Source organism: Oryza brachyantha, chromosome 1 (assembly GCF_000231095.2).
Source record: "Oryza brachyantha chromosome 1, ObraRS2, whole genome shotgun sequence".
NCBI lineage: Eukaryota > Viridiplantae > Streptophyta > Magnoliopsida > Poales > Poaceae > Oryza > Oryza brachyantha.
This window is the reverse complement of record NC_023163.2, coordinates 26,721,518-26,739,876: the sequence shown is the minus strand read 5'-3', so window position 1 is coordinate 26,739,876 and position 18,359 is coordinate 26,721,518. Positions and strand designations below refer to the sequence as shown.

General features: G+C 44.8%; 3 protein-coding genes across 3 annotated transcripts; 1 reads left to right on the top strand and 2 right to left on the bottom strand.

Annotated features, from left to right (window-relative positions):
• The first annotated feature begins 286 nt into the window (after positions 1 to 286).
• LOC102706515 (probable inactive serine/threonine-protein kinase scy1) lies at positions 287 to 10,537 on the top strand. Its single transcript, XM_006644852.3, has 21 exons — positions 287 to 689; positions 1,566 to 1,664; positions 2,223 to 2,374; positions 2,891 to 2,963; positions 3,421 to 3,543; positions 3,738 to 3,846; positions 4,492 to 4,571; positions 4,754 to 4,835; positions 5,008 to 5,147; positions 5,228 to 5,338; positions 5,446 to 5,562; positions 5,650 to 5,739; positions 6,156 to 6,209; positions 6,292 to 6,366; positions 7,060 to 7,135; positions 7,213 to 7,312; positions 7,759 to 7,828; positions 8,338 to 8,411; positions 9,270 to 9,379; positions 9,578 to 9,826; positions 9,946 to 10,537. The coding sequence occupies exons 1-21, from the start codon at positions 564 to 566 to the stop codon at positions 10,302 to 10,304; spliced, it is 2,469 nt and encodes an 822-aa protein (XP_006644915.1). The 5' UTR covers positions 287 to 563; the 3' UTR covers positions 10,305 to 10,537.
• Positions 10,538 to 10,641: 104 nt separating this feature from the next.
• On the bottom strand, positions 10,642 to 12,686 carry LOC102700585 (putative pentatricopeptide repeat-containing protein At3g11460, mitochondrial). The gene has a single exon (XM_006646373.3). It carries the CDS (start codon positions 12,684 to 12,686, stop codon positions 10,746 to 10,748), a length of 1,941 nt encoding a protein of 646 aa, XP_006646436.2. The 3' UTR covers positions 10,642 to 10,745.
• Positions 12,687 to 13,655: 969 nt separating this feature from the next.
• On the bottom strand, positions 13,656 to 15,721 carry LOC102700298. The gene is made up of 3 exons (XM_006646372.2): positions 15,624 to 15,721; positions 15,245 to 15,376; positions 13,656 to 15,129 (listed from the first exon to the last, which is right to left on the bottom strand). Exons 2-3 carry the CDS (start codon positions 15,360 to 15,362, stop codon positions 13,874 to 13,876), a joined length of 1,374 nt encoding a protein of 457 aa, XP_006646435.1. The 5' UTR covers positions 15,363 to 15,376; positions 15,624 to 15,721; the 3' UTR covers positions 13,656 to 13,873.
• Between the last annotated feature and the right edge of the window lie 2,638 nt (positions 15,722 to 18,359).

The following is an 18,359-nucleotide window of genomic DNA, read 5'->3' as shown; positions in this document are numbered from 1 at the left end:
GCTTTTGGCTTCTTGATTCATTTTATAAATCATATAACTATATATTCTATATATATTCTCAGAAGCCAAGTAATTCGTGGAAAACTTCTAACTTACGAATATACTGTGATACGATGCATAAGTGCATAACACGCACACGTGCATGGATGGTGCAAATTATGCAACCTGACCTGTCAATACACCACTAATCACTTCTCGCATGCATGAGCCGCAGCTGCCAGCCTGTCTATCCAATAATAATCAGTTCAGAGACAGAGAGACTCCAGGGGTAAAAATAAAATCAGCCAAAAAGAAAAAAAAACGCAAATTATTTTCTCCCTCTCTCTCCTTCGTCTTGCAGGTAGGGCCGGCCCCCCGCCACCAAGCCGGTTTCCCCTCCTCCCCCTCTTCCGCCTCACCCGACGCCTCCTCCTCCTGCCCGCCCGGATCTACCTCGGCGCCGCGTCGGCGGGGCGGAACCACCAGCGGCCGCGGGGAGGCGACCGAAAGCGGGGACAAACAACAAAAAATATAAATCGAGGGGGGGGGGGGGGGGGGGGAGCACGCCGGAGCCGTGGAGCGAAATGTTCAAGTTCCTCAAGGAGGTGGTCGCCGGATCCGGATCGGGCCTCAAGGACTTCCCTTACACCGTCGGCGAGCCCTACGCCTCCGCATGGGGCTCCTGGACGCACCACCGCGGCACCTCCAAGGTAAGCTCCCGCCCCCTCCTCCCTTCTGTTGTAGCCTGATCGGAGGCGGATCGGTTGGATAGATCCCCCCGTAAGGCGGGGGAGGTGCAGAGTGTGTCGCTGATTCGGTTCTGTGCTAAGCTAGTGAGTGATCCGGGTCGAGCATGCTTGAGTTGGAGCTGAATAGCTGATCACGCGCCCTGTTCTAGCGGGGAATCTGGCATGATTGGTCAGTGTGTTGGTATTAGCTCGTGTTAGGTTGGTATTAGCTTGAGCAATACCTCAGGAAGTAGGATTGGTGGCCTCAGTGTTGAGTTGATTTGAAGCTGATCAGGTTAAACGGACTAGGAATTTTCCCGTTGCATTTCAAATGGATAGCTTCATTGTGATTTCTGTCTGATTAGTGGAAGTTCGCCAGTGCTCACTGCACAGCGGCATGCCCTCTGGTAATAGCGTGGACCTTACTGCTGCCAGTACCATTAAATGGATGTGGAACTAGATTGCGAGGTTTCCTTCATGGTAGTGATGCTATTGACTAGTTAGCTTGTAATGTGCTTGAGTGTTCTGCAAATAATGTTGTAGATCTAGCACATTCTGATGATATATGTGACATTGGGGGCCTCGTACTGATGCTTATGAAGATTGGAGATCATCAGATCATGGATCCTCATTCATCTAGGGAGGCATCAGAAGGCCAATTATGCCTAATATACCTGGTTTTTAGGGGTCTGTTAATGAATTAAAAAACCAGTAGTCCATTTTTTTGGGGAGTCATGGGTGACCATTCAGGGTGCCATGGTGTAAGTCAAAATGTATTGTATACAACTTATAGTGGCTTTTGTTACTGTCCATTTGTCCAATATATAAAATTTGATTACTTGCCTGTCTTTTTTGCAGGATGATGGGTCAGCCGTGTCAATTTTTTCTCTGTCGGGGAGCAATCCTCAAGACAGGCACTTGGTTGCTGGTCGGAATGGTGTTAAGAGATTACGAACGGTAAGTTACTAATTTTGATCTTAAAGATAAAGACTCATGATGTCTACTTGTATTGTAAGTCTCTTACTTCGATGGATGAGAGTGAAGTCTTTGTTGATAGACTATTGAGTTCTAGAAACAATTTAGGGCACAACTAAAACGAGGAAAAACTGTGCATAAAGAATATTTAATTATGGTTGCATTATATCATTCCATCTTGTCATTTTTTTAGACCAAGGGCCCTTTGACCCAGCTTTATAAAAAGGCTAAAAGGTTCTTGCAAAAATAGATTTGGTTTTTTCTGGGCTTACCAGCTGGCAATACAGAGTAAACAGGAAACTCCATCTTAGCATTAGCCTTTAGGCTAGGCATGAGGTACTTCTACATGCTTGTCCACTTTTTTGGCGTTTTGCATTAGTTAATTTTTTAATGACTTGCTTCTTGTGGACATCTTTACTTAAGTAGCACTTTGTAGTTTGTACTGTAATGGAGGATTTTTTCCCCATTTTTTGTCTTGTTTAATCTTAATGTGACCTGCTAAGTTGGTTCGGTGTTATTGACTTGCTGCACTTATTGCAGGTTCGTCATCCAAACATTTTATCATTTCTTCACAGTACTGAAGCAGAAGTTCCTGATGGGCCTGCCATGAAGCATACAATTTATATTGTAACAGAGCCTGTTACACCACTTTCAGAAAAGCTTAAGGAATTGAACCTGGGAGGCACTCAGAGGTATCATGAAATTCCCCTGTCCTTTGGTGTTTAACAATATGACATACTCCCTCCATCCCAAAATGAAGCTATTTCTACCACTCACCATTTGTCCCAAAATGAAGATATTTCTCCACCTACCTACCAATCACAACCATTTTCTATTTAATTTTTCCAGCTACATTCTCTTCTCAACCAATCACAACCTTCCTCTAGTCATTCCCATCTACTTTCTTAATACCCTTGCCAAGCTCTAGAAATGGTTACATTTTGGGCATAGAGAGTATATATTTGTGCAGATATGGAGTACAGTTGCTGCTTAATTTAATCTGAGTAATATGGTTTTTGCTTAATAGTCTAGAACCATTGGAAGTAAAGAATTATAATATACTAATTCTTGTCAGAGTTTTCAGTTTGGTGCTATGTTGGTCTATTGTGCCATATTGCTAGCCGTTTCTTGAGAGCATAAATTTCACAGTGCTCTGTTTTTTTACCGATGGTCTTTATTCTCACTATTGCTGATAAATTCTGGACCAGAGATGAGTACTTTGCTTGGGGTCTTCACCAGATCTCAAAAGCTGTGAGCTTTCTCAACAACGACTGCAAGCTTGTAAGTTTTTCCCCTAAAACAGAATACAATCTCATAATGCAAGCTGCTGATGTGGCTACCACTTCTCACCACAACAATTTTTTTTTGGTGGGCATAATTTGCTTGTTTTTAAATTTTAAAACAGAATTTATATGTAGTATAAGTTACCCTTGAAATTAGATTGTGCAACCAAAGTAACATCAGGGTCTTCCTGTTTACATGCCAAATCCCTGTTTATGCGGATGAGCCAAATATCACCGCACAATCAGACAGCTTATACTCTTGGCCATTTGATCTCAGAACTTGTAACTCTTATTTGACTTACCATACCATGTTAATGACGGTTAATGAATAATAGTCAGTATAAATACATGTTCTTATTCATGCAAAGCCATATAATTACACTCTCAAAAACAATGAATGCTGGAAGTTCTTTGGTCATGTAATTTGCAAATTGACATCACTTTATTTATTTCAGGTTCACGGGAATGTATGCGTGACCAGCGTAGTTGTTACTCAAACTCTAGATTGGAAGCTTCATGCTTTTGATGTTCTGTCCGAATTTGATGCTAACAACGAAGCCTCTAATAGCCCCATGTTGGTAAGGTCTCTTGATCACAGTTCTGAACCTTTATATATGGTTATATAACTATTACAACTCTCTTTCGGACATGTTTGGTAAATGTACTACAACAAATGTTTTTACACCAAGCTTGTCATGTTTATCACATGTTGAGTTTCCATTGTTTCTAGAATATATGAAATACTCTTTTACATACTTACATACCTTTGCAGCAATTCGAATGGCTAGTTGGAACACAGTACAAGCCAATGGAGCTGACAAAGTCAGATTGGTCATCAATTAGGAAATCACCTCCATGGGCAATTGATTCCTGGGGACTGGGTGAGCAGCTAACTCCTTTTCCTTCATTACATGCTTGTTTGATTGTTCTGTTTCCACGCTTTTATAATAGGGAAAGTGTTTAACAGTTCCTTGTCAGATATGCGCTTGACATTATACTTCAATTGCAAAGGCTGTTTAACTTTTTGTTAATAGGTATCTCTTTGTGTGCTTGTATCGTAGTTTCGAATATTTTATGGTAAATACCACAAAGTTTTGCACTATAGACCAGGTCAAGACCGCCCAAGAAAATACATGTCATGTCTAGTGTCAATCAATAAACTATGATATTCTAACCCTTTCGTTATTTCCATTTTACTTTTGTTTGGTTTGCTGCAAATCAACTTTCTCTTTAACATTATTTCCTGAATGATGAAATAATGATAATAAAACGGGACTGATTGGAGGATATAGTTTTAGAATAGTAAGGAAACCCTGCACCCCTTTTTGTAAGTAATTAGAAAAACGGGGTATTAACTTAATGCAACAGCAAAAGCACAAAAACATAGAGAATAGTCCTATTTTACTGAAGTGAACCTCTTTCACATTCAAGAAGCACCTGAAAGTTTCTTGTAGTAGGATTTAAGTCTTTAACATTAATCGTTTTTTGACATCTCCAAAAAAAAATGTTCTCTGATCTCATTGCAGGGTGTTTAATTTATGAGCTCTTTTCTGGTGCAAAGCTGACCAGGACAGAGGACCTTCGTAACACTGCTTCAATCCCAAAGGTTAGTTTCCATGGTCATGTTCCTGAATCTGTCTATATTTAGCTATTGATTTATTATTGGTTTTACAGTTTTCTATCACTTGTCCATCGTTTGAAGTCTGTAGCGTAGCACATTATTGTAACTAAACTATACATTATTCGTGTATGTCATTAAGTTGTTAGTTCATTTTTGTTTTGTTGCAGTCTTTACTTCCAGATTACCAGAGGCTCTTGAGTTCTACTCCTTCTCGTAGACTGAATCCTTCTAAACTTATTGACAACAGTGGTAAGTTCAACATATCTTCCCTCACCATTTCACGCATTACTGTTTTATTTTTCATGACACTTATTGCATTGATGACCATAGTCTTCTACCTTTTCTCTTAATGTATTAAATGTCAATTATTTGGATTACTCTAAAGAAGCTGCGGTGACAATTACCGTTCTTTCATTTTCAGAGTTTTTCCAGAACAAGTTAGTAGAGACCATACAGTTCATGGAAGTTCTTAACTTAAAGGACAGTGTTGAGAAAGATAGCTTTTTCCGTAAACTCCCGAACATAGCTGAGCAGCTTCCTCGTGAGATAGTCCTGAAAAAGGTAATGTTTAGGTCACCAGTAGGACCCATAATTCCCCATTTGTTGTGTATATGCTTATCTGTTGGCTACTTTTTCAATAGTTGCTCCCTGTGCTGGCATCTGCTCTTGAGTTTGGTTCAGCTGCTGCACCAGCCTTGGTTGTGTTGTTAAAGATGGGTTCCTGGCTTCCAGCTGACCAATTTAGTGCAAAGGTTTGACTTCATTTCTTTTGTTTTTGCCCAATATTTGTTAGTTTTGACCATTCCAGTAAGTGTGTGTTACAACGTTATAACACAAGCTAAAACACTGGCCTTTTCAGGTTTTGCCTACAATTGTGAAGCTTTTTGCCTCTAATGACCGTGCTATCCGAGTTAGTCTTTTGCAGCACATAGATCAATTTGGGGAGTCATTGACAGCTCAAACCGTTGATGAGCAAGTATGTTATCAGTTCCTTTATGGACATCTGCACATGTTCATACAATGCTGATGCTTGACAGGATAAATATCTCTAATGTGTTTGCAGGTTTTCCCCCACGTTGCCACTGGGTTCTCTGATACTTCTGCTTTTCTTCGTGAACTGACCTTGAAGTCTATGCTTGTATTGGCACCCAAAGTAAGACACTCCCACCATATCTGTATGTCAACATTTGCACTCTAAAGTCTATGCTTGTATTGGCATTTCTTAGAATTAATAGTTTGGCAATGACATTTTTTAGATTTTCTCTTAAAAATATTCTAAATTCGTCTGACACCCAAGGTTCAACTCCCATTACTGTTCTAACTGTAAGTGTTTCTTGTGTGGATACTGGTTAAGATTGTGGTAAAACTTGGTATATTGCCTATTTTTGATAGTGCACATGTGTTTTTCAACTGGCTATCGCTCTCTGGCTGTGTGCACAACTGCACATTGCACTTGCGTGGCATGCTTTTAAAAAAAATCCTGGGATTGCCATTTCATTGCCTTTTTTTTGGTCAGGAAGATTATTACTTCTTTCACTATGTGACTAATTCACTGATATGTTACTGTAGTTATCTCAGCGTACTATTTCAGGATCTCTCTTGAAGTATCTCTCTAAGCTCCAGGTGATGTTCTATTCCGTAACTGCCTCATATGACATGTGAAGGTGCATAATTTAGCTAAGTAAAAACATTGTTATCTGTTCAGGTTGATGAAGAACCTGCGATCAGGACGAACACTACTATTCTTCTTGGAAATATTGCAAACTACATGAATGATGGGGTATGCCCTTTTTATTGCTTTCTTACTAATTTTCCTTGGGAAGTGTATCTAAGATATGCTAAACCTGTGATGATGTGAAATTTCACTGAAGTAAAGCTGCCTTTAACATAGGTAGACAGTATATCTCGATTTCTGGTCAGCAGGTTTCTCAATTCTTTAAAATCTATATGTTTTGTCTACCATTTGTCTCCATTATCAGTGATAAACTTTGTTAAAAACTGTATGGTTACTTGAGATTAGTAATCTAGTGATTCTGGCTAATATAAGGCCAAGGAAATGCAAAAACATGATAGCAAAGAAAGACAAGACTAAAATAATAATTACATGGAATTACTACTACCTTTGTTCCAAAATATAGCCAATTTTTGAGTTATTCTTAGAGATTAAGGAAAGCGGTAAAAAAGGCTAGATTGCCTTCATTAATTGTCCTGGACTCCTGGTTTGTGGTAAGGTGGGTAGTGGTTGTGGAGATGATGGGGTATTTTGGACATTTCATCACTACGAATACTCTCAGCACTTGAGAAATAGCTATATTTTGGGATGGAGGGAGTAGAAAATAAGATATGCATGGTTTTTGGCCCAAAGAAGGGAACACAGTTATATCTTGGACTGGACTTCTCCATTCCTATTTGTTTTCTATTTGGTCAAAATAAGTAAATAACCATTCCTAACAGTGTTTTGCTATTTTGACAGACTAGAAAGCGGGTATTAATCAACGCATTTACTGTCCGTGCATTGCGTGATACCTTTCCCCCTGCTCGAGCAGCTGGTACATTAAGCTGTGGTTTTTTACTACCTATAAAATTATAATGCTATATCCTACTAATTATTAGTATGGCTTGGCAGGGATCATGGCGCTGAGTGTCACTAGTTCATACTATGAAATGACAGAGATTGCAACTCGTATTCTGCCTAACATCGTGGTCCTCACATTTGATCCAGATAGGTAACATACAGCATTTAACTCTTATCTGTCTCTAGTTTCTCATGGATTAAAGGCTCAGAGACCTGTATCACCAATCACTGTTAGTTACATCCAAGTAAAATTCAAATGGTTGGTACCCTTCCAACATGAATCGTAGCACTATTGCTCCATTTCTGTATATGCTAATAGCGATCAGTCTGGTTTTATTTCTTTTTCTTAGAAGCAAGTTTGCTTATTAACCTCCTGGCCTAACTGCCATTGCATGATTCATTAGAATATGATCCCCACAACTAAGACATCTTTGTGCATTAGATGCACTTGTATGCCCTATATGCATATATTATAAAAAAAAGTTGATATGGAAATATGAGTTTTAACAACTTAGGCAGTTAAAACCAACATGGGAAACTGTACCTTTATGCATCTTATTTTGGTCTTTCAACTAAAGGTGTCCAATGGTTTTGTAGTGATGTGAGAAGCAAGGCTTTCCAGGCCACTGATCAATTCTTGCAAATAGCAAAACAACATCATGAAAAGGTATGCACATCTAGTTATACAGTTTATTTGCTTATAATATTTCCACTGTTCTGGACCATTTGTTGCACTACTGGTTTGCTCTAGATGGCATACTAACACAATGCCTATTTGAGTGGTGTTTGTGCAATAAGCTGGCTGAAAAAATTTCTGTCACTATCAATATTATTTTTGCCACTAATTGTATCGCAGGTTTTAGAAACAACACTACCTGGTTATAGACTCCACTCGTCCGTCCCTATCAGTTTTGCTGCCCCAGACGGACTTCCAATATTTGGCTGTTAGAGCCATGTTAAAAGTCTGAAGAAAAGAAAAAAACCTTCTCAACCTTCTTTGACACATAGAGCTACCCCACACTTATCTGCAACACTAGTCTAATTACTCCAATCTGTGCTCAAATATTTTTCATGGCTTTGGTACTGTACACTTGTTGCTTGTTAGGCTAAAATTTATTGACATAGCTTCATCGCATAAGGTTTGCTGGTGTAATACATCCTTACACTTATTAACAGCTTACTATGGGGGACAACAGCGCAGCCGAAGCTACTGGCATTCAGTTAAAGCCTGGAAATGCTGGTTTACTTGGGTAAGTTGCCCTATGTTCCGGTTATTATATTATTGTCTTAGTGTCTTGATATTAGAGCTTCATAGATTTGTAGGCTGTTCTCTATCTTGCATGCCAATAGAACTAAATATTTCTCCAAGTTGGTTGTCTTGTTTTCTCATCCAATAATGTTGTAATTGCTATTTGAAAACTGGGACAAGCATAGCTAAGTTTCTCGTCCTATCACTAATATATTTGGCTGCCTCATATAATACATGCATATATCTGGCCAGCCTATAATAAATGGCTTGGTACCCTCTCTAATATGACCATATGGAGAAAATAGGAAGCTCGTGTTCTGCGCATATCACTTCCTGCATCATAGATTTGCATTTGTAGGTCACAGTACAGCATTTTCTGTTGCTTCTCTCTAGGGAATATGTCCACTGTCTACATCCTTCTGCCTTACACATGCTGATGCTTTATAGACATTCATATTCCTTTCCTTTTTTACTACTGTTTTACATAATGTTTTGCCCTAAGTTCTGAGCTTCGTTTATAAGCAAATAGAATATGTTATATTTATCCCAGGGTGCATGGTTGTCACTGGTCATGGTTCTTGTTGAACTTTAAGTTCTGGGGGCCAATTTGTCAATGTTCTGTGCTGTGCTGTGGGATCCTGTTTCTTTGGCTCTGCCAACGTAGGTTGTTCTCTATTTAGTATATATGCAAACAAAAATATGTAGGTAAAATCGTTTCTAGTTAGCCATTGTGTTGTCAAAGGAAGCCTTAATTTGTCTGTGTGTGTGGAAGTTATCTTTTATGCTTGTGTGGTTTATCTGAATGTTATATGGTCCTGTATGCAATTGAATTATTTATTAGAAATACATCCATGTGCAGGTGGGCTATGAGTTCTCTTACTCAGAAGGGAAAAGGTTCTGACCATGGTCCAGTTTCTAGTGCAAATACTAGTAACTCTCAAGTTTCAGCATCCTCCAGTGTCACATCAGGTATTAGACTTGTCAAATTGTTCTAATCATGAGTGCTAAGCTCAGTTTTCATCACTTGCGTATAAGAGAGGGATCCAGGCTCTAGCATATAAACGGGCTATAAAGGGAAGATGGAAAAAATGCAGATGTCTTAAAGATCAAATGCAGATGTGTCACAGTTGAATGTGAGCTCTTATCATTTGCCAATTCTATTCACAGATAATCAATCTTCCACAGTAGCATATGCACCATCCACTTCTAGCTCTCTTGATCAAACTGCACCAGCATCAGCAAGGTCCTCAGTGGATGGGTGGGGTGAGATTGAGAATGATAATGCTCAGGAGGAGAATGGTAGCGATAAGGAAGGATGGGATGATGTAGATCCATTTGATGAGAAGCCTCCACCATCTCTTCTCTCCAACATACAGGCTGCTCAGAAACGTCCTGTGGTGCAAGCAAAGCAACCAGGTTAGTTTTGTTTTCGCCAGTGTATCTGTTCACTTGCACGAGCATATACATGTATTTGCTTAAAAGAGCTTAATAGAGCCATTACTTTTTTTCATTTACTCAAATTTTGTCAACTGTAGTATCAAATTCGTCAAGATTAAATCAACCAAAGGCACATAAACCAGAAGACGATCCTCTATGGGGTCCTATAGCTGCTCCAGCACCGAAGAATGCTGCGAAGTCTGCAGACATCAAATCTTCAGCGTCACACAGTGACGACGATGACCTCTGGGGTTCAATAGCTGCACCTCCACCAAAATCAGCTGGGAAGCCTTTGAAGTCAGCGGCAGCAAACAGTGACGATTTATGGGGTGCCATCGCAGCACCCCCACCATCAACCAAAGCTAGACCCTTATCAGGTAGGGGTCGAGGAACGAAGCCAGCACAGCCAAAGCTTGGTGCACAAAGAATAGGAAGGACGTCCTCAACTGGGATGTGAAGCGCCATTATATAACTGTTGTACAAGGATGGATTTTTCTTTTTCTTTTTCTCCCTGTCGAGAAAATTCCCGTTTTTGTAAACTAGCCCAATCATTTATATGGACATGATTTTGCCCAGTGCATCATTTCACAATTGTGTATTACGATAGCTTCAGGAGATATGTACATCACAGTTACAGACAATGAACACCTTCAATTATTTTATCAATATAGTGGTTTTGCTGCTTGTTCTGACAATCCCTGCCCTTGTTCTGTTAAAATCATCTACTATAAATGTATTTCATCTTGCGCGGAGTTAATACGGTCTGATGCAGCGATAATTATGCTATCAGCAGCCATACATCCAGCACAAAGTAAACATGACAGGCCGGTATCCAACATTACGCTCCGTGGCACTGGCAGATCGCAACCGGCCGAATTCAGAGACCAGGCCAGAATCTTCACCAGTAGTCTCTGCAGGAGCAGGCTCCACCCTCGAACCGATGGAAGCGGCTCGCGTCCCTGACGAGAAACACCCTGTTTGACAGAGCAGAGACCGTCTTGAGAAACGAGTGGCAGTCTCCGCACACCCGCAGGTTCTTGATCACCACGACCTCACCGCCGCCCTCGCCGTTCAGCAACCCAAACGCCACCGCCAGCTTCTCGCTATGGAACCCCACCAACCGAACGGCAGTGCCCGACGCCGTCGTCTTATCACCATTCTTCTCGACGACACCACCACCACCATCACCACCAGTCTTCTCCTTCACCATTTGCTCCAGCTTGACCACGAGCTCGTAGATCCTCTTCGCCTGCGGATGCGAGTGGTCGTCGGCCATGAACAGGTGAACCTTCCCCCTGTGCTCGACGTAGCTGCACCCGGGCTCCTTCCTGAGCCCGCGCTGCCTCATCATCGCCCGCACCTTGGCGACGCCGTCGAGCTGCCCCGTGTCGGTGTAGATGTTCGCCATGAGCACGTAGTAGCCCACGTTGGTCGGCTCGAGGTTGACGACGCGCTCGAAGGCTTCCTCGCCCATCTCCACGTCCTTGTGTATCTTGCAGGCCCCGAGGAGCGCGCCCCAGACCGCGCCGTCGGCCAGCATGGGCATCGACGAGATGAGGTCTCGCGCTTCGTCGAGGTGGCCAGCGCGTCCAAGGAGGTCCACCATGCAGGTGTAGTGCTCCAGCGTTGGCCGCAGGTGGTAGGCGCTCTCCATCGCTGAGAAGTATTTGCGGCCTTCGCTGTGCATCCCCGCGTGGCTGCACGCTGACAGGAGGCCGACCATGGCGACGTTGTCGGGCTGGATGCCTTCCGACACCATCGCTTCGAAGAGGCTGACGGCGACGTCGCCGTGCCCATGCATGCCGTACCCGGCGATCAGCGCCGTCCACGAGACGATGCTCCTTTTGGGCATTTCGTCGAACAGCTGCCGCGCCTGGGGGAGGCTGCCGCAGCGCGCGTGGAAGTTGATGAGCGCGTTGCAGAGCTGCACGTTGGCGCGGAAGCCGGGGAGTCTCTCCCGCACGTCGCGCTCGACGTCGAGGCCGATACGGCGCGCGCCGAGGTGAGCGCAGGAGGATAGGACGCCGACGAGCGTCACGGCGTCCGGTTCCACCCCGCAGCCGTCCGGCCCACGCATGCGCCGGTAGAGCTCGAGGGCTTCCACGGCCAGGCCGTTCTGGGAGTGGGCGGAGAGCACTGCGTTCCACGACACGAGGTCGCGGGAGGCCCGCGGCAACTCGTCAAAAACCTGGCGGGCGAGGGCGGCGCCGCCGCGAGCGTATGCGGATATCAGGCAGTTGGCCACGGAAGTGCTCGCGGCGAACCCGGCCCGCGCCGCGAGGGCGTGGAGCTGCGGCACGACGCCCGCAGGAGTAGCGGGGGCTAGCGCCAGCAGCGTGACGGCGTCGAAGCGGACGCCGGCGCGGCGCATGCGGCGGAACAGGGAGAAGCAGACGGCCGGGAGCGAGTGGAGCGCGCATCCCGAGATGAGGGAGTTGAAGGCGGTGCGAGCCGTGGTGGGCGCCGCGGACGCAAGGGGCAATTCGTCGAGGAGCTGGTGGGCGCGCGGGAGGAGGCGGAGGCGCGCGTACGAGGTGAGCAGCGCGGAGAGGAGGTAGGCGTCGGAGGCCGGAAGCAGGCCGCGCTTGGCGGCGAGCGCGTGTATCTGCGCAACGCCGGAGGCGAGAGACAGCGCGGCGCAGGATTTCACCGCCGCCGGAAGCGCCAGGGCGTGTGGCGGCGGCGAGGGATCGCCGTGGCGGAGGAGGGCCAGTGCCTCCCGGTGCTGGCCGAGGCGGGCCAGGGTGCGCACCCGCGCGCTCCATGGCTCGGGGGAGTCGGCGTCGCCATCGACCGCGGCGGCGGAGAGTGGCGCCGAGGTGGAAGGCTCGGTGGCCATGCGCTCGATAGGGAGACGCCGCCACACCAAACGGTCGCGGCCATACGGGCCTGACGTGAGCGAGAATCCCGCTCCGGGCCGAGAAAAATAGGTGCCATGTACTCAGGCCCAACTATAATGGGCCGCACTTCAGCTACATTTCCCGGCCCAATTAGCACCAAATGACAACCCATTAAGGCCATACCGTAAATTTAATTCCTCAATCTTAATTTTAGAGTCGGTTTCATAATGTTTTTATCAAGTCGCTTTTCTTATTTTGTACATTGGCTAGAATAATACATATACTGCTTCATTTTATTTATATTGACATTATGACACTATTCAGTTTTAAATTTTAACCACTTGTCCTTTTTTTGAATATTTATAAACACTATAAATAATGAAGTTTCATGTTGGTCATCTTTTATTATCTAAGTTTCACTTCTACCACCCTTAAATATATCTTTTCACTTTGAAATAGGTTAATTTATCATGATTGCAGTTTAGATCACCGGAACAACTATTCTAGCCGGGAAGCCATATCTAACCACCCCTCGGTTAAGTATATGGCATGTAGATACATGTGATTCTGCTGCTGTACTAAGTCGGTATGTTTGAGATCGTAGATATATACTGGAAAAATTGTTTAGGTGCTCTAAATCATAACAATGACAAATTTATCATCTTAAAGTAAAAAAGATATGGGTTCAAAGTGTAACCTGGGTATTACCTTCTTTCAATATTACAAGATTATTTGACCATCCGTAGATTTATATATATGATAGTGAATTTGAACAAACATATACATTGATTCATAAATGATGAATCTAGATAGCATGGAAACATCTTATAATATAAAAGCAGAGGGGTACTAAACTATGGCCCAAATTATAATTTTTAAATTTTTTACCTGAGTAAAGAGGGATCTGTCTTAAATATAAGCACTAACCTTTTGATCCAATAATTTAAAAGTAATTTATATTTCTGTTATTTATCAATCTTATCTCAACTAATCATAGCCGATATGTGACATGAAGCACACCTTTACAATTTTCGACGAAAACAAAAAATCGGCATGTTGACACCATTCAATTGTATGAATCAAAGACGCACCCACAAAAGAATGAAGAATCGTTTACAATTTTTACAGTGTAAATCGCAATCTCATCTTGTAAAACAAATGAAGGGGAAAAAATTCAAATGAATGCTCAGCTGTGCTCTCCATGCCGCCGGCTGCGGAAAACGGAGCTCACCGTGCTGTAGCCGAGCATGCGGTGGAGCGGCCCCTCGGCCGGCCATCGCTGGTCGCCGCTCAAGCTGCTCCTCGCGAGCGCGTGATCCTCCTCCGCGTCATCGTCTTCGCGGCCGCGAATGGCGGGCTGCGGCGCGGAAAATATCTTCTTGGGCCGGTCCGTCGAGCCACCGGCCGCCGGCAGCTTGATGGACAGGACATGCCCGCAGGCGCCGCACTCCAGCCTGGCCGTTCTGTCCACGGCTACGGCGGCCGGCAGCTGCAGTATCTCGGAGCACTTGTCGCAGACGACGAACGGCGTGCCGCCCAGTATCGCGCGGCAGTGGTGCTTCCGCGCCCTGTGCCGGTCGCTGCCGGGCCGGCTGCTCGACGCCGACGAGGACGAGGAGGTGCTCGCGTCTCGGCGCAGGGCTTCCCGGGGCAGCGCCTGCACGAGCTGCGACTCGAGGCGGCGCATGAGGCGGGAGTTGCGGCGCGTGACTGCGGTGTAGGCGCCGGCGCCGTCGTTGCAAGACGCGCTCTTCGGAGGCATCCCGGCTTGCTGCAGGGGCGTCTCGACGCCGTACGGCTGCTCGACGGCGGCGATGACCCTCCGGAGGTTGTCGAGCGCCTGGAGCAGGTCCCTCTGGAACGCCGGGTTCGTCAGCGGCGACCTCACGGCACCGGAAGTTTCGTACCCTGACGACAACCCCATCGTCGACGACGAGGCACCGGACGGTTGGTATCCCGACGAACCCATCGACGACGAGTCCAGTTCTTGGGAGCTCAGCGGTGACGCCCGGCGGCGGTAACTCGCGGCGGATGTCGGCACGTCGTTATCTGAGCCATAGCTTGATCCATAATCCCTCGACGCGTCCATGTCGCCACTCATCGGCCGCCTGGTTCTCCGCGAGGACGGCCGGAGTTCGCTGACGCGGCTGTGCATCGGCGACCCGCGCCTCTCATCGCCCGATTGCTCGCCGCCATCCAGAACGCCACTTCTTGGACCAGTCCTCGCCGAATTGAACTCCATCTCTCGGCTGCCTCGATCGAACGCTGCATAGGGAGCCGAACTGGTCCGCACCGGAGGCTGCTCGCCGCCGCCGTATGCGACCGAGGACGTCCGGCTCAGCATCTCCGGCTCGTCGGAGAACACCGACGCGGTGTCGGCGGAGAGGATCTCGAGCTGCGAGAGCGCGTACTCGGCTTCGTCCGTCGGTTCCGGGTTCTTGCCTGCTCATCCGCCAACGAACGAAGACCGCGTCAGGTCGGGATCGGGAACTCACCGGCAATGGCCGACGGCGGCGACGCCATTGCGCGCCGGAAACCGTGCAACGTGAGTACGTACCTCGGATGGGCGTGCGGCACTTGCTGCAGTAGTAGATGACGGCCTTGGGGTCCTGGTAGATCATGGCGCGGCAGTAGGGGCACCGCCCGAACCGCCTCTTCACCTGCTCGCTCTCCATGCCCGTCCTCGGACCTGCAAGAGGAAGCTTCAAGCTTTGTCATCCATGAACTCACCCCCCTTGCTTCGTCTGCGTTCTACATACTGCAGTTCTTTGCTCTATGCTCGATTGGTGAATCCTCTCTGCTTATCAAACTCATGTGCATCTAGAATTCAAGATGATTATCCCCTAATCTCCTCCCTAACCTACATTCCTACTCTACTTGAAGAACAGGGCAAGAACTCCTCGGCAACTACACCAAGAACCGACCGATCGACTCACCTAGATCAGGCACAAAACCTTCAGAGCTCGCCCCAAACTCTTCACCTCTTCATCCACGAATTCCCCAAACCCAGCTCTTCCGAAGCGTGAAGCAAAAGGCAAGCAAAACCGAGCTCGAGGCGATCCGCGGAAGAAGAAGAAGAAGCAGAAAAAGTCTCTTCCTTTCTTGAAACAGCAAGAAGGCAAGCCCAGTACGATCACCGGCCGGGGAAAAGATTTTTAGTAGGGGCGGAGACGTGTGCCGAGCGGAGCATACATACACACCACTTTGAGAGAAGAAGAAGAAGAAGCATCTGTGGACAGATTATAATAAAAATCGGTGCAATCACGAGTCGTGCTGGTGCTCGGATTGCTGCTTCCAAACCGTCGTTGACTCGAGAGAAATGATAGATTAGCAGTGGTTGCACGATCATTGAAGGCAAAGAGGAGAGGAGAGGAGACTCGGTCCTGCTGCCCGTGTGCAGAGCGGCTTACTGTTCCTTATGTTCTTCTCTGCCTGTATAGTTCTGCCTGGTATGATGTCACAGACTTCACGGTTGGTAGCAGTAGCAGCAGCAAATTCTACTGCTCTCTGCTTACGATGAGAATTCCACGCGCTGGGGCTCAGGTTGGCAGAATGGTAGGTTGTTCTAGAAGCTTCTAATCTTCACCTGTCCCTACTAGCCTTGTTTCTACTACCTCCGATCCGTATTCAGTGCTTGTGCAGATTAATCTTACATTTGAGAATAGAGAAACTCCAGCACAAACTGCAGTACAGTAAATTTATACTGTATGAAGTATGAGCAACGTATGTAATGTACTGGCAATCTGGCATGTGATGAGATGTGCAACTGACAGAAATTAAATTCAGTAATTACTGAATTAGCAAAGCCATCACTCGGGCCGTTGACGTCGAGGAGGACCAGGGGAAGCAGCGGCAGGTCGCCGTCGGCGAGGTTAGCCCAGCGCTGCGGTGAGCGAGCGCCTGAGACGACGACGACGACGACCGCGTCGCTGCGTTTGCCCTACTACGCGGTCCCATGGGTTTGGACGTGTTCTGTTCTCTGCCCTCTTCTCTTTGTTTCGTGTCGTAGCGGCGAAGCGCATGGCGAAGAGTTCAACGCGTCGTCGGATTTCGGTGCGTGGGGATCCAGATGTGGAAGCGGAAGGTCTCCCTGCTCGTGTCAACTGACTCTCCAGGTCAATTCATGCTCGAGCTCAACTGTTTTTTTTTTTTTTTTGCATGTGTAGTTGCTCTCTTTTTTTTTTGGTTATGGTTTTGTTCGAGAGTAACGACGATGCTTACAGCAAGTTGAATAGTACACCTAACCGCTGGCTACAAACTGTTTATAGCTAACTTAATAGTTAAATTATATAATAGTTATATGCTACACAATTAATATCTAGCTTCACCTGTCATACACTTATATGTTAGAGTTCGTGTTACAACTAGTTATAAATCTATAGACCGCTACTCTTACATCTATTCTCTTATCATCTTAAAATATGTTTATAGTATGCTATTGTATGGCTCTTAGTAGGACTGCACAAATCATTTTTTTTTTTGAGAATGGATTAAACCGGCCTCTACCTCCGAAGCAGATGTGGAGAGTCAACAATGTCAAAGGAGTGCATAGACTCAAACCTCGTAGGTTTCATGGGCCACCAAGAACAAAAGAGTAGTAAGACTTCGAACCCTTATAAAACACGACATAAGCGATAAAAGAAGAAAAGTTGTGCTTCCAATCTTTTCTCAACTCCATCTGGGTTTAGCGAAGGAGTGGAGCAATCTAGCTTCCAGAAACAACAACCGTTGTCGAGCTCAACGTGTTCTCCTGAAAATCACTTGCAAGGAGTTCAAATTAGCGTTATTCACCCTTCTTTAATTTGAATGTTTAACCTTTAAATTAGATGATTTTAGGATTTTTTTTACCAGTTTATTTTTATATTGGTAAAAATACATATATAAAAGTTTTATTCATAAATTATTTTTTATTTGTAAATACATTCCGATAAATCCACACAGCCAACACAAAAGCTGCAATACGACGATTCCACGAAGGTATAAAGTTTTTAGCTAGGTCGTAAACCATTAAACCAACTACTACCTCCATCCCGAGATAAGATTATTTTTTAGTTTTTAATATAATGTTTTGACTCTTTGTCTTATTTGAAATTTTTTTGTGATTAATATTTCTTACTAGATGATAAAATATTAATAGTACTTTATGCGTGATTAATTTTTTAAATTTTTTATAAATTTTTTTAATAAGATAAATGGTCAAATGCTAAACACAGAAAAATAAAAAATAAAGTTATTATGGGACGAATGTAGTACACAACATATTAGCAATATCACATGGCGGTTGGAAACCAAAAGTTACGAAGACAGCGCCACATAAATCTAGCAACTTGGTAATAAAAAAGAATATCTGAATTGTTCCATTATGATTAAGAACCAACATGTAGTACTACCCTTCCACCTCCTTTTTTCAAATTATACCAAGTAAAATAACACCCTTTTTAAGATACTACTTAGGACTGCGCAAATCATGGTTAGTTTGTACTAAAAAGAAAGAAAGGTGAGGGGTATTTCCTTATTCCTAACTGCTACATCCGTTTCATGGAAACTTACTTTTTAGCTCCCCTCATTTATTCCCATAATAACTTTAATTTTAGAGTAATTATTACATTGGATTTTAGCAAGGTAGAGGATAATTGTATTAAAATTTTAAAAGGTAAAGAAAAATTATTATG

Excerpts from the sequence above, each read along its gene's own strand:
- LOC102700298 (XM_006646372.2), bottom strand. The coding sequence starts at position 15,362 with ATGGAGAGCGAGCAGGTGAAGAGGCGGTTCGGGCGGTGCCCCTACTGC. Across the intron at positions 15,130-15,244 it reads GTGCCGCACGCCCATCCGAG|GCAAGAACCCGGAACCGACG; the intron begins GTACGTACTCAC and ends GCGGATGAGCAG.
- LOC102706515 (XM_006644852.3), top strand. The coding sequence starts at position 564 with ATGTTCAAGTTCCTCAAGGAGGTGGTCGCCGGATCCGGATCGGGCCTC. Across the intron at positions 1,665-2,222 it reads GTGTTAAGAGATTACGAACG|GTTCGTCATCCAAACATTTT; the intron begins GTAAGTTACTAA and ends CACTTATTGCAG. Across the intron at positions 9,827-9,945 it reads GGTGCAAGCAAAGCAACCAG|TATCAAATTCGTCAAGATTA; the intron begins GTTAGTTTTGTT and ends TGTCAACTGTAG.
- LOC102700585 (XM_006646373.3), bottom strand. The coding sequence starts at position 12,686 with ATGGCCACCGAGCCTTCCACCTCGGCGCCACTCTCCGCCGCCGCGGTC.